General features: G+C 35.7%; 1 protein-coding gene across 3 annotated transcripts in view; it reads right to left on the reverse strand.

Moving 5' to 3' along the window:
- Window positions 1–13,720, reverse strand: part of LOC149769992 (protein inscuteable homolog) — a 93,980-nt gene that overhangs the window by 32,740 nt on the left and 47,520 nt on the right. For all 3 annotated transcript variants that reach the window (XM_089949557.1, XM_089949559.1, XM_089949558.1), the window contains 3 exons: window positions 7,093–7,206; window positions 2,644–2,769; window positions 867–1,038 (listed from right to left, as the gene is read on the reverse strand). In XM_089949557.1, the coding sequence (XP_089805683.1) occupies window positions 867–1,038; window positions 2,644–2,769; window positions 7,093–7,206 (412 nt within the window). The remainder of the gene's footprint in view (window positions 1–866; window positions 1,039–2,643; window positions 2,770–7,092; window positions 7,207–13,720) is intronic.

Genomic DNA, 13,720 nt, shown 5'->3' on the forward strand with positions numbered 1-13,720 from the left:
AATTTTGGCATTCATATGAATAATACAAAGTTTTCTATTTGGGATAAATTCAGCTCCAGCACATTAATATTACTGCTGTATTTTAAAGTTGTTGCCATAATAACCACACTTTCAACAAACTGAATATTTACACCAAAATGCTCTCTATATTGTAAATTTTTCAAACCTTGGACAGACTGAAGTATATAAAAAATACAAACACACAATATACAACAATAAATGTACGGACATAAAGTGTTGAATCTTGACATTTCACTGACAACAAAACACCTGTTGTGCTTGTAGGTGAAGTTTGATAATCCAAATCAGAAAATATGAAAATCTAGGTTTTCTTAATCATGAACAGAGAAAATTCAAGGCATGACAGACATGGCAAGAAATGAGAAAGTTTGGTATAAAATTTATTTTTAAAAATATATAATTCTGTCAGGACTTTTGATATTGTAGGCATGATTAAGTTGCCATGGCAACTATGTCAGCCCTTGCATTCTGAAATTTACCATAGCCAATATCCATCCAGTGTTTACAACAAATTACACAATAAATAAAATTATTATTTGCACAAAAAGTAAACTCATAATGTATGACTGACTTAACTGATAAATTCTTAGACAGTTCAGCATCCAAGGTCATAGGAAGGATTTTCAGTTCATAGCATTCATTAATGGAATATTTGGGGTCTCGGGATTATTTTAAAGGTTTTCATCACTCATAAAAACAATTAAACAAATGACAGCAGCTTAGAAAAGTAAAGTATTCTGGCTCCACTGCCAGAAACATACAGTGCCATTAAAGAATGGCATGAAAAAAAATCTGAGTTGTTTATCTATTATATATGATCTTGTTCAAAATGAATCTAAACTTACTAAGAAGAGACCCTAGGAGGTCTTGTACATTCTCCAAGAATCCGGCGATGTGTTGGAAATTATCCAAACAAGGGGAGGTAACTTGTGCTACCACTCCTGCAGCCTCTCCCCTTACTGCCTCACTGACTGTAGTGTCACATAAAATGTCTGTCAAACACTCCATTCCACCTTCCTGTCAGAAAACAATGGAACTTTAAATTAATACCAATACAAATTGCGACTCATATTGTAGTTTACAAACAAATAATATATTATAATGAGTCCCTCAATAGGACTGTTGCATACTGGCCCAAAAAGAATTTCTAGGAATTCAATATAAGACCATTTCTTCCCTTACCTTTTGAGTGCTGAAACAATTTCAGATATTCTTCAGTGATAACCAGATTTTCAAACAGATACTGCTGTGGACATATTAACTGTCAGACTCACACCAGTTTCATTTAGGATTAAACAGATATCATTAGAAGCCGTTTGGTGAAAAACATATGCTGATATAGCTATCCATTTGAGAGGAGCAGTAATAATATTTTCAAGATGGCTATCATGGTAGCATACTGAGGGTCAGATTGCATCATTTTCATTTAGTACAAACTAGACACAATAAGAAGTCTTTAGCAAAAGCCAAATGTTGCTATGACCATTAAGTACAAACTAGACACAATAAGAAATCTTTAGCAAAAGCCAAATGTTGCTATGACCATTAAGTACAAACTAGACACAATAAGAAGTCTTTAGCAAAAGCCAAATGTTGCTATGACCATTAAGTACAAACTAGACACAATAAGAAATCTTTAGCAAAAGCCAAATGTTGATAAAACTATTTAGTACAATAAGAAGTCTTTAGCAAAAGCCAAATGTTGATATAACCATTTAGTACAAACTAGACACAATAAGAAGTCTTTAGCAAAAGCCAAATGTTGATATGACCATCCATTCAGAAGGAATAGCAAATATTTGCTTTTCAAGAAGGCTGCTGTGGTGGCCATACTAGATATTGGATCATTTTCACTTAGAATGAACTAAATCAGAATAAGTCTTCTGGTGAAAACCTATGTCAACATCACTTTCCATTCAGGTGGTGTAGCAATAACAAAATTTTCAAGCTGGCTGGTGTCTGGCCATACTGGACCTCAAATCAACATCATTATCACTGGGCCCAACTAGACATTATAAGACCTCTTTTAAAAAAAACCCAATGTTGATGGAACCATCCATTCAGAAGGAGTAGTGACAACAAGATTTTCAAGATTTTGGATTATAACCATTTTCATCTGGAACCAACTAGCCATCATAAGAATGCTATATTGGAAACCTCATGTCAATCTGTCTATCTGTTCAGGAAGATTGGCAATAACATTTTCAAGATGGCTATCATAATGTCTATATTGGATGTACGTGTGGCACCATTATTTTTTTTTACACAAGGTCAGATAATTTCCAACATAATGTCACTAACAGCATTTGAAAATGGAGCTACAGCAGTTACAATTTTAGATCTGCTCTAAATGGTTATGGGAAAGAAGTTGAGATGTCATTAGGTTTTGGATCAATACTGAAAACAGCAGACTGAGGAGATTCATGTAAATCTTGTGAATTTATTGTTACTTCATGCAGTCATTCCTACTGTAACATAAAGATGCTTCAATAATGCATTCATGTCTTATTTCTCATCACTTTAAAAGTTAAAGGCATAAAGAAACAAACCTGTTCTAAATTCACCAGGTTCAGACAACATTTTATTTTCAAAACAAGACCAGAGGGACCACATGAACATTACCTTTTCTAGTTCCAATATGCTTTCAGCCACACAACAAATGGTTGCTAATGCCCTTAAGGCCTGAACATGGACAAATTCCAGAGACTCTGTTTTACAGATTTCAAACAAAGCACGTACACCACCTTCCTGAAAACAAATTGAAAAAGGAAATAAAATGACCAATAATCCCTTTCATGTTTGATGAAAAATACAGTATAAAATTCTGAATAAGAAGTATGTGTACTTATTCTTTTATCATTTATCAATGGAAACAACTCCAAAATACACTTGTAAAATTGGCTACCAATGGGCATAAAATGACATAATTACAAACTAAAACTTTCTTCAAACCAAATGAAACAAGCACAATATTCTATTGAAAAATAAAATTAAAAACTAGATACTTCTTTTGTCATACATTGTCAAGAAGTGCATAAAGAGAAGATGTGTCTATTTTTCCTTGCATATACATGCATAACCTATGTATTTATTTGGGCAATAAGAAAATTGGAAGGCATGTGTCTGATACTTTGTGTGCAATTGTTTTCAAGTATGCACCTATTAATCAGAATATACAGCAGGCCTTAAAATAAAAAGTTAGTAAAGCCATATGTATCCTAGGGATCTACTAAATGATGCACTGTAATTGATCCCTGAAATCAAGTGAACCCCCATGCTTTGTACTGTAACAGATCCTTGAAATCATGTGAACTCCCATGCTTTTAATACTGTAACTGATACCTGAAATCATGTGAACCACTATGCCTTGAAAACTATTTGGTCCCTAGAATCATCTGTACTCCATGTCCTGAAAACTAAATAATTTCTTAAATCACGAGAACAACCATTCTTTGAATACTGTAACTGATCACTGAAATCATGTGAACTCCAATGCCTTGAATAATCTAACTGATCTCTGAAATCATGTGAACCCCATGCCTTGAATACTGTAATTGATCCCTGAAATCATGTGAACCCCCATGCCTTGAATACTGTAACTGAACCCTGAAATCATGTGAACCCCCATGCCTTGAATACTGTAACTGATCCCTGAAATTATGTGAACCCCCATGTCTTGAATACTGTAACTGATCCCTGAAATTATGTAAACCCTCATGCCTTGAATAATCTAACTGATCCCTAATATCACGTGAACCCTCATACCTTGAATACTGTAACTGATCCCTGAAATCATGTGAACCACCATGCCTTGAATATTGGAACTGATCCCTGACACCATTCAAGCCCCATGCCTTAAATACTGGAACTGATCCCTGAAATCATGTGAACCCATGCCCTGAATACTGTAACTGTTCCATGAAATCATGCCCTGAATACTATAAGGAATCCATGAAATCATGTGAACCCTGTGCTTTGAATACAATATCTGATCACTTAAATCATGTGAACCATATGCACTGAATGCTGTAACTCATTCCTGAAATCATGTGAATCCCTTGCCTTGACAACTGTAAATAATCCTTGAACTCATGTGAACCCTGGCTTGAATACTATAACTGTTCCCTGAAATAATGTAAATCAAGCACTCAATACTGAAAAAGACTGCTACAATCATGTGAACACCATGCTTAAACACTGTAATTGATCCCTAAAATAATGAGAACACCTTGCCTTGAATACTGTAACTGATCTATGAAATCACATGAATCATGCCTTGAATACAGTGCTGATTGTTAGTGCTTTAATTATTTAGAATGAAGGCTTGGAATTAATGCATTATACTTATCTTGGACTACATTAACATAACACATGTAATAACAGCTCATGACATCACAAATGATGTCATAACATCCTGCAAAGGAAATGCACATTGTCTGAGATATCGGGATGTATTTCAAAGTCATTTCACTACACTCTTCTGCAGTTTGGTCAATCATTACAGTTTTGTTGTATGATAAATAGCATCTTACATATCATTTCAAATAAAATTTATGAAACTTGCTGAATAATTTAAATCTTTCACTCACCGAAGCTTGTAAAAGAGAAATTATTAGACTCGTTTCTTAAACTTCATTTAAACTCAGCAATATCCTCAGTATGGTAAACTCTACAGAATGTTTTTAACCAAATGTTCTTGTTAAAAGTGATATTTAAAAGTAAATATGTACACATCGACATTGTAGACACTGGGTTATATGAACTTAAATACAAAATTAAATGTTTTCCTAAAAATATTTTTAATACCAATGAAGCTTTACCAATGTCTGTTCTTTCCTGACTGTTGTGTGATCTATACCTAAGCTGCCATTACTGAATATCCATACAAATATTCATTGATCACTATGAACTTATAACATGATGGCTAGACATTAAACTGGGCCAAGAAAAGCAGCTGTCAGGTCTAGAGATTGTCAGTACAATTTGGCATGAACTTCTTCCAATAAGCAGTGTTTTCCTTGTGACATAATAGCATTTAAATGCAATCCACATTACATTAGATCACCCTGCCTGGTTAGCCATGTACAAAGAATGTCCACACACTTTAAGACTGACTTTATCTGATGTAGTTTTGGGGAAAATGGAGAATGATCTTGCAAGAAAGAAATATTCATTAATAAGGAGCAAAACAAACTAAATAATCACCATTTAAGGTTACATTTAATAAAATTCCAGAACATGACACCTATAGTTGAAACAGTCAGCTCCACTTGCCTACATGAACTATTAGACTGTTACTTTAATCATGTAATTTTCTGATCATGGAGTACAATAAACCTCCAAATCAAGACAACCGTACAGATAGAGGAAAATATCTGGATGGACATATCTGATTTCAGCAGATAAGTCTGCTCTTTGACATAAGAAATGTGTGTCTGTAATTTGGATTTTTAATGCAGCTTTAACAATTTTTTCAGTCATATCACTACAATGTCTGCAGTGTGGCAGTTCATAGTGATGCCTAGCACTGGGGCATCATGCTGCAGACATGTAGCATTATGTCCAACCCAGTCACATTATCCTGACACCAGGCCGACCATTTCTAACACTAACCTCTTAATGTTGAGTGCCAAGTGAGGTGGATGCTAGTACCATTTTTATAAGTCTTTGGTATGACTTGGCTGGGGTTTGAACCTGTGACCCCACATCCAAAGAGGACACTCTAACTTCTGCCACCAGATTAGTCTATAAGAAATGAATGTATCTCATGACAGTTTATACTTTCAAAGTAATATTACTTGAGGGAGGTCACTAGGAAATATTTTACTAAATGTTTGGGTGACTTGCCTGTTTCTAGCACAGTGTGATCTAATTTAACTTAATTCAATCTACAATTCCAATGCTACAAAACATCTAAATTGACCTATTCTGATATAGATTTTTTAGATCTACATTTGCCAGTATCTTCATGCCTACCCTTGCCAGTACCTTGATGCCTACCCTTGCCAGTATCATATCTACCCTTCCTACCCTTGCCAGTATCCTGATGCCTTGCCAGTATCTTGATAACTACCCCTGCCAGTATCTTGATGCCTACTCTTGCCAGTATTATGATGCCTACCCTTGCCAGTATCTTGATGCCCACATGTGCCAGCATCATGATACCTACCCTTTCCAGTATCTTGTTGCCTACCCTTCCCAGTATCTTGATGCCTATCATTGCCAGTATCTGGATGCCAACCCTTGCCAGTATTGTGTTGCCTACCCTTGCCAGTACTTTGATGCCTGACAATGCCAGTATCATGATGTCTTGCCAGTATCTTAATACCTACCCTTGCCAGTATCTTGATGCCTACCCTTGCCAGTATCTCAATGCCATGCCAGTATCTTGATGCCTATCTGTGTCAGTATACTGATGCCTACCCATGCCAACATCATGATGCCTTGCCAGTATTGTGATGTCTACTCTTGCCAGTATCTTGATGCCTTACCAGTATAAATGATGCCTTGCCAGTATCATGATGCCTACCCTTGCCTGTATCTTGATGCATTGCCAGTATCTTGATGCCTACCTTTGCCAGTATCTTGATACCTACCCTGCCAGTATATTGATGCCTACCCTTGCCAGTATCTTGATGCCATGCCAGTATATTGATGCTCTGTCAGTATCCTGATGCATACTCTTGCCAGTATCTTGATGCCTACCTGTGCCAGTATCTTGATGCCTATCCTTGCCAGTACCTTGATGCCATGCCAGTATATTGATGCCTACCCTTGCCAGTGCATTGATGCCTACCCTTGCCAGTACTTTCATGCCTACCTGTGCCAGTATCATGATGTCTACCCTTGAGTATCATGATACCTACCCTTGCCAGTATTATGATGCCTACCCTTGCCAGTATAATGATGCCTACCCTTGCCAGTATCTTGATGCCATGCCAGTATCTTGATGCCTTGCCAGTATACTGATGCCTACCCTTTCCAGTATATTGATGCCTACCCTTGCCAGTATACTGATGACTACCATAGCCAGTATATGATGCCTACCTGTGCCAGTATCTTGATACCTACCCTTGCCATTATGTAGCACATATCCTCCCCTTCCAATCCCATACTGATGACAGTAGTAATGGTACTGATTAATGATGCAGGTGTGTGAGACTCATCTAGACTATCCACGATTTTCTAAAAATTACAAAAATGCATTATATTTGTATTTCAAAATTTAATTAGAGAAAAAGCATTATTCCAATATTTTATATTTGAGTAAACAATATAAAATAAAACAAACAATGCATGTCACAAGAAAAGTTACCTTGCAATCAGCAAGCATGGGATTATTCAGAATATGTAAGGGTGGATAAATCCATTGAATGGCAACCCAAGTCAACTAAATTTTAGCTTCAGGCCACCAAGTGTTTCCAAGTCGCAGTCCTGCTGGACAACTCTACATGGCTTTAGTCGATAAAAAGCTGGTTACTATTCAATGCCAATAAAAATACCTATTCTTGTTCTTGTCATCATTATTGTTACTGTTGTTGTTGTTGTTACTATTATCGTTATCTTACAAAGTACTGTACACATAGATTCACCAAAATCACATTTTTTAGCCTGGCCACAACCCAGTTACCATAGTACTGTGTGAAATAGAACATTAACTCTGTTAGTTCTTTTTTTCAATTTTATTATTATTATTATTAAGAATGGGAGAAAATATAACCTATATGGATGAATCTGGTATCTTGTATGATACATGTAAAGGTAGTAGCATGTGCAAAATAGTCCAAAAGATAAAATAAAATCAGGTATAAAATAAAATAAATTCAAAATGCCAGTACAATAAGATCTGTTTTCAGGAACACATGATACAGCTATTGATATATCAAAGGTCATAACTTTATGATCCCAATTAAAGGGCATGACACAAAGGAAGGAGAGTATGTGATGATATTACATTTAAAACATGAAGTGCTGGTCTGAAGGGGTTATATAACAATTTGCAATGCAAACACTTGTCTTCAGTGCAGGCTAATCCAAAAGCTCTAACCAAAATGAGCCCATTCTGATCCCATAGCCCCAGTCTGGGCCAAAACCAAGGAGCTGGAGTGGTACAGAAAGATGGGGAATAAGTGATGATGCTATCTCCAAAATCATGAATTGGGGAAGGCATTTTTGATACAGAAATTCTGTAATATCTTAACCAAAGCTGTCCACATGCACACACACTTGGACAACCTAAATGCCACATAAATCCCATCTTAGCACATAAAAATAAAAATATGGGGTGAAGCAGAAAAGAAATTTTTTGTACCATGTTTATTTTGTATATCTCCATTGTTATAACACCTTTGATTACAACACCATTCCAGGTATAATCTTCTTATGACTAGGATCCTGATTAAAAATTTCAAATAATCCTTAACTTGATAATTTATAAAAATGATTTTATTCAAGTTGGGCATCAACAAAACTTGCTGCTATAACCTGAATTTGTCCTTGATTAGTCACTTATTGTACTGAGCCACTACTGTGTTTGGTAACATGCAATTGGAAACTCAAAAATGACCAGTCCAAATCAAAAATGCAATTTACCATTTTGACTTGCTGCCTTCAGTCCAAATCAAATGCAATTTGCCATTTTGACTTGCTGCCTTCAGTCCAAATCAAATGCAATTTGCCATTTTGACTTGCTGCCTTCAGTCCAAATCATATGCAATTTGCCATGTATACTTGTTGCCTTCAGTCCAAATCAAATGCAATTTGCCATGTATACTTGCTGCCTTCAGTCCAAATCAAATGCAATTTGCCATTTTGACTTGCTGCCTTTAGTCCAAATAAAATATAATTTGCCATGTTGACTTGTTCAGTACAGTTTTTATTCCATTTGTGCTAATTTTTCAAAGCCATGCTAAAAAAGAATCAATTGTGTAATAAACATGTATCATTTTTTCACGACTTTGTATTTTTATATATAAAAACAATTTCATATTTTGGTTACAGTCGTCATACATTTTGATAAAATATGGCCTCCCCCAACCTTTTTCTTAAAAGGAGGGGTGAATTTCCCACCTAAATTTTCAGTTCTTCAATAGACCTGTGAGCTGTACAATTATGCTCTGTTCACAAAATGGTATTTATGTGAATGGAATAGTTAATTTTTCATATGGTAATAAACAACTGCTTGTTAGATATGCCTGTCTTACTCATACCTATCTGTCCAAAAAAGATTCTCCAATACAGCTTGAATGTATTATTTAATCACTACACCGAAAACAAGTCTCAGAAGTTGTTGCTCTTCTGCACTCCTGAAAATGGAGTCTATCAGCTCTATTGGGTCTGACAGCAAGATCATACCTCCGAAAACCGAGTCTATCAACCCAACAGGGTTGACAGCAGGAAAATACCCTTGAAAACAGTCTATAGAGTTTGACAGCAGGACCGTACCCCTGAAAATGGTATTTTTCGGCCACAGAAGGCTGGACAGCATGGTAATACCCCTGAAAACTGAGACAAACAACCCTATAGGGTTTGACAGCAGAACCAAACTCCTGAAAATGGAGTCTATATCAGCCTTATATGGTTTGATGGTAGGGCCTTATCCCTGAAAACTGAGACAATCAGCCCTATAGGGTTTGACAACAGGATTATAACCCAGAAAACAGACTCAATCTGCCCTATAGGGTTGGACAGCAGGACCCTATACAAATTTTTACTTGTGCCAGTATATTTGTTACCTACATAACACAAGTAGACAACTAGTACATGTAACCCTCAATGCACAAAACCTACAATTAGAACCACAGTGAAATATTGAGGCCAATAAATGCTAAAAAAATTTAAAATGTTCCTAGCTAATGAGACATATTGCTTTTCCAGTGGAGGCTAAATAATGGATCAGTTCAGGATCTCTATCAAACATGATCACCATACATAAATGGATATTTTATTTTTGGAAATCTCAGGAATATTTCAGCTACATCACTGAAACTTTGCAAGATATAAATGCAATTCTTGTTTGTGTCCTTCATTATAGTTGTGATTATTGAAGGACAGAAGCTTATGGAAATAATTTGCTTTCTGGGTAAATTTCAACCAAAAAATACATTTGCTGATGTAAGTCAGCTCTTGTTTAAAAATAAAGATTAAGGTGTTTATACGAAAAGGTCCAACATTTTTTAAAATGATTTTCTTAACATGAAGACTTACCAAACATGTGATGATTGTGGATTTTCTTGTGATGCAGACTTACCAAACATGTGATTATGGACTTTCTTGTGATGCACACTTACCAAACATGTGATGATTGTGGATTTTCTTGTGATGCAGAATTACCAAACATGTGATAATTATGGATTTTCTTGAGATGCAGACTTACCAAACATGTGACGATTATGGATTTTCTTGAGATGCAGACTTACCAAACATGTGACGATTGTGGATTTTCTTGTGATGCAGACTTACCAAACATGTGACGATTGTGGATTTTCTTGAGATGCAGACTTACCAAACATGTGACGATTGTGGATTTTCTTGGGATGCAGAATTACCAAACATGTGATGATTATGGATTTTCTTGTGATGCAGACTTACCAAACATGTGACGATTATGGATTTTCTTGAGATGCAGACTTACCAAACATGTGATGATTGTGGATTTTCTTGTGATGCAGACTTACCAAACATGTAACGATTGTGGATTTTCTTGTGATGCAGACTTACCAAACATGTGATAATTATGGATTTTCTTGTGATGCAGACTTACCAAACATGTGATGATTATGGATTTTCTTGTGAAGCAGACTTACCAAACATGTGATAATTATGGATTTTCTTGTGATGCAGACTTAACAAACATGTGATGATTGTGGATTTTCTTGTGATGCAGACTTACCAAACATGTGATTATGGACTTTCTTGTGAAGCAGACTTACCAAACATGTGATGATTGTGGATTTTCTTGTGATGCAGAATTACCAAACATGTGATAATTATGGATTTTCTTGAGATGCAGACTTACCAAACATGTGATAATTATGGATTTTCTTGTGATGCAGACTTACCAAACATGTGATAATTATGGATTTTCTTGTGATGCAGACTTACCAAACATGTGATGATTGTGGATTTTCTTGAGATGCAGACTTACCAAACATGTGATTATGGACTTTCTTGTGATGCAGACTTACCAAACATGTGACGATTGTGGATTTTCTTATGATGCAGACTTACCAAACATGTGACGATTATGGATTTTCTTGTGATGCAGACTTACCAAACATGTAACGATTGTGGATTTTCTTGTGATGCAGACTTACCAAACATGTGACGATTGTGGAATTTCTTGTGATGCAGAATTACCAAACATGTGATAATTATGGATTTTCTTGAGATGCAGACTTACCAAACATGTGATGATTATGGATTTTCTTGTGAAGCAGACTTACCAAACATGTGATAATTATGGATTTTCTTGTGATGCAGACTTACCAAACATGTGATGATTGTGGATTTTCTTGTGATGCAGACTTACCAAACATGTGATTATGGACTTTCTTGTGAAGCAGACTTACCAAACATGTGATGATTGTGGATTTTCTTGTGATGCAGAATTACCAAACATGTGATAATTATGGATTTTCTTGAGATGCAGACTTACCAAACATGTGATAATTATGGATTTTCTTGTAATGCAGACTTACCAAACATGTGATAATTATGGATTTTCTTGAGATGCAGACTTACCAAACATGTGATGATTGTGGATTTTCTTGAGATGCAGACTTACCAAACATGTGATTATGGACTTTCTTGTGATGCAGACTTACCAAACATGTGACGATTGTGGATTTTCTTATGATGCAGACTTACCAAACATGTGACGATTATGGATTTTCTTGAGATGCAGACTTATCAAACATGTGACGATTGTGGATTTTCTTGTGATGCAGAATTACCAAACATGTGACGATTATGGATTTTCTTGTGATGCAGACTTACCAAACATGTGACGATTATGGATTTTCTTGAGATGCAGACTTACCAAACATGTGATGATTGTGGATTTTCTTGTGATGCAGACTTACCAAACATGTGATGATTGTGGATTTTCTTGTGATGCAGACTTACCAAACATGTGACGATTATGGATTTTCTTGTGATGCAGACTTACCAAACATGTGATAATTATGGATTTTCTTGTGATGCAGACTTACCAAACATGTGATAATTATGGATTTTCTTGAGAGGCAGACTTACCAAACATGTGACGATTAGGGATTTTCTTGTGATGCAGACTTACCAAACATGTGATGATTGTGGATTTTCTTGTGATGCAGACTTACCAAACATGTGATAATTATGGATTTTCTTGTGATGCAGACTTACCAAACATGTGATAATTATGGATTTTCTTGAGATGCAGACTTACCAAACATGTGACGATTATGGATTTTCTTGTGATGCAGACTTACCAAACATGTGATGATTGTGGATTTTCTTGTGATGCAGACTTACCAAACATGTGATTATGGACTTTCTTGTGAAGCAGACTTAACAAACATGTGATGATTGTGGATTTTCTTGTGATGCAGAATTACCAAACATGTGATAATTATGGATTTTCTTGAGATGCAGACTTACCAAACATGTGATAATTATGGATTTTCTTGTGATGCAGACTTACCAAACATGTGATAATTATGGATTTTCTTGTGATGCAGACTTAACAAACATGTGATGATTATGGATTTTCTTGTGATGCAGACTTACCAAACATGTGATGATTATGGATTTTCTTGAGATGCAGACTTACCAAACATGTGATTATGGACTTTCTTGTGATGCAGACTTACCAAACATGTGACGATTGTGGATTTTCTTATGATGCAGACTTACCAAACATGTGACGATTATGGATTTTCTTGAGATGCAGACTTATCAAACATGTGATGATTGTGGATTTTCTTGAGATGCAGACTTACCAAACATGTGATGATTAGGGATTTTCTTGTGATGCAGACTTACCAAACATGTGATGATTGTGGATTTTCTTGTGATGCAGACTTACCAAACATGTGATAATTATGGATTTTCTTGTGATGCAGACTTACCAAACATGTGACGATTATGGATTTTCTTGAGATGCAGACTTACCAAACATGTGATGATTGTGGATTTTCTTGTGATGCAGACTTACCAAACATGTGATTATGGACTTTCTTGTGATGCACACTTACCAAACATGTGATGATTGTGGATTTTCTTGTGATGCAGACTTACCAAACATGTGATGATTATGGATTTTCTTGTGATGCAGACTTATCAAACATGTGATGATTGTGGATTTTCTTGTGATGCAGACTTACCAGACATGTGATGATTATGGATTTTCTTGACATGCAGACTTACCAAACATGTGATAATTATGGATTTTCTTGTGATGCAGACTTACCAAACATGTGATAATTATGGATTTTCTTGTGATGCAGACTTACCAAACATGTGACGATTGTGGATTTTCTTATGATGCAGACTTACCAAACATGTGACGATTATGGATTTTCTTGAGATGCAGACTTACCAAACATGTGACGATTGTGGATTTTCTTGTGATGCAGACTTACCAAACATGTGATGATTATGGATTTTCTTGTGATGCAGACTTACCAAACATGTGATTATGGACTTTCTTGTGATGCAC

Source organism: Sinohyriopsis cumingii, unplaced genomic scaffold (genome assembly GCF_028554795.1).
Source record: "Sinohyriopsis cumingii isolate HCF-2022 unplaced genomic scaffold, ASM2855479v2 utg002887l, whole genome shotgun sequence".
Taxonomy (NCBI): Eukaryota; Metazoa; Mollusca; class Bivalvia; order Unionida; family Unionidae; genus Sinohyriopsis; species Sinohyriopsis cumingii.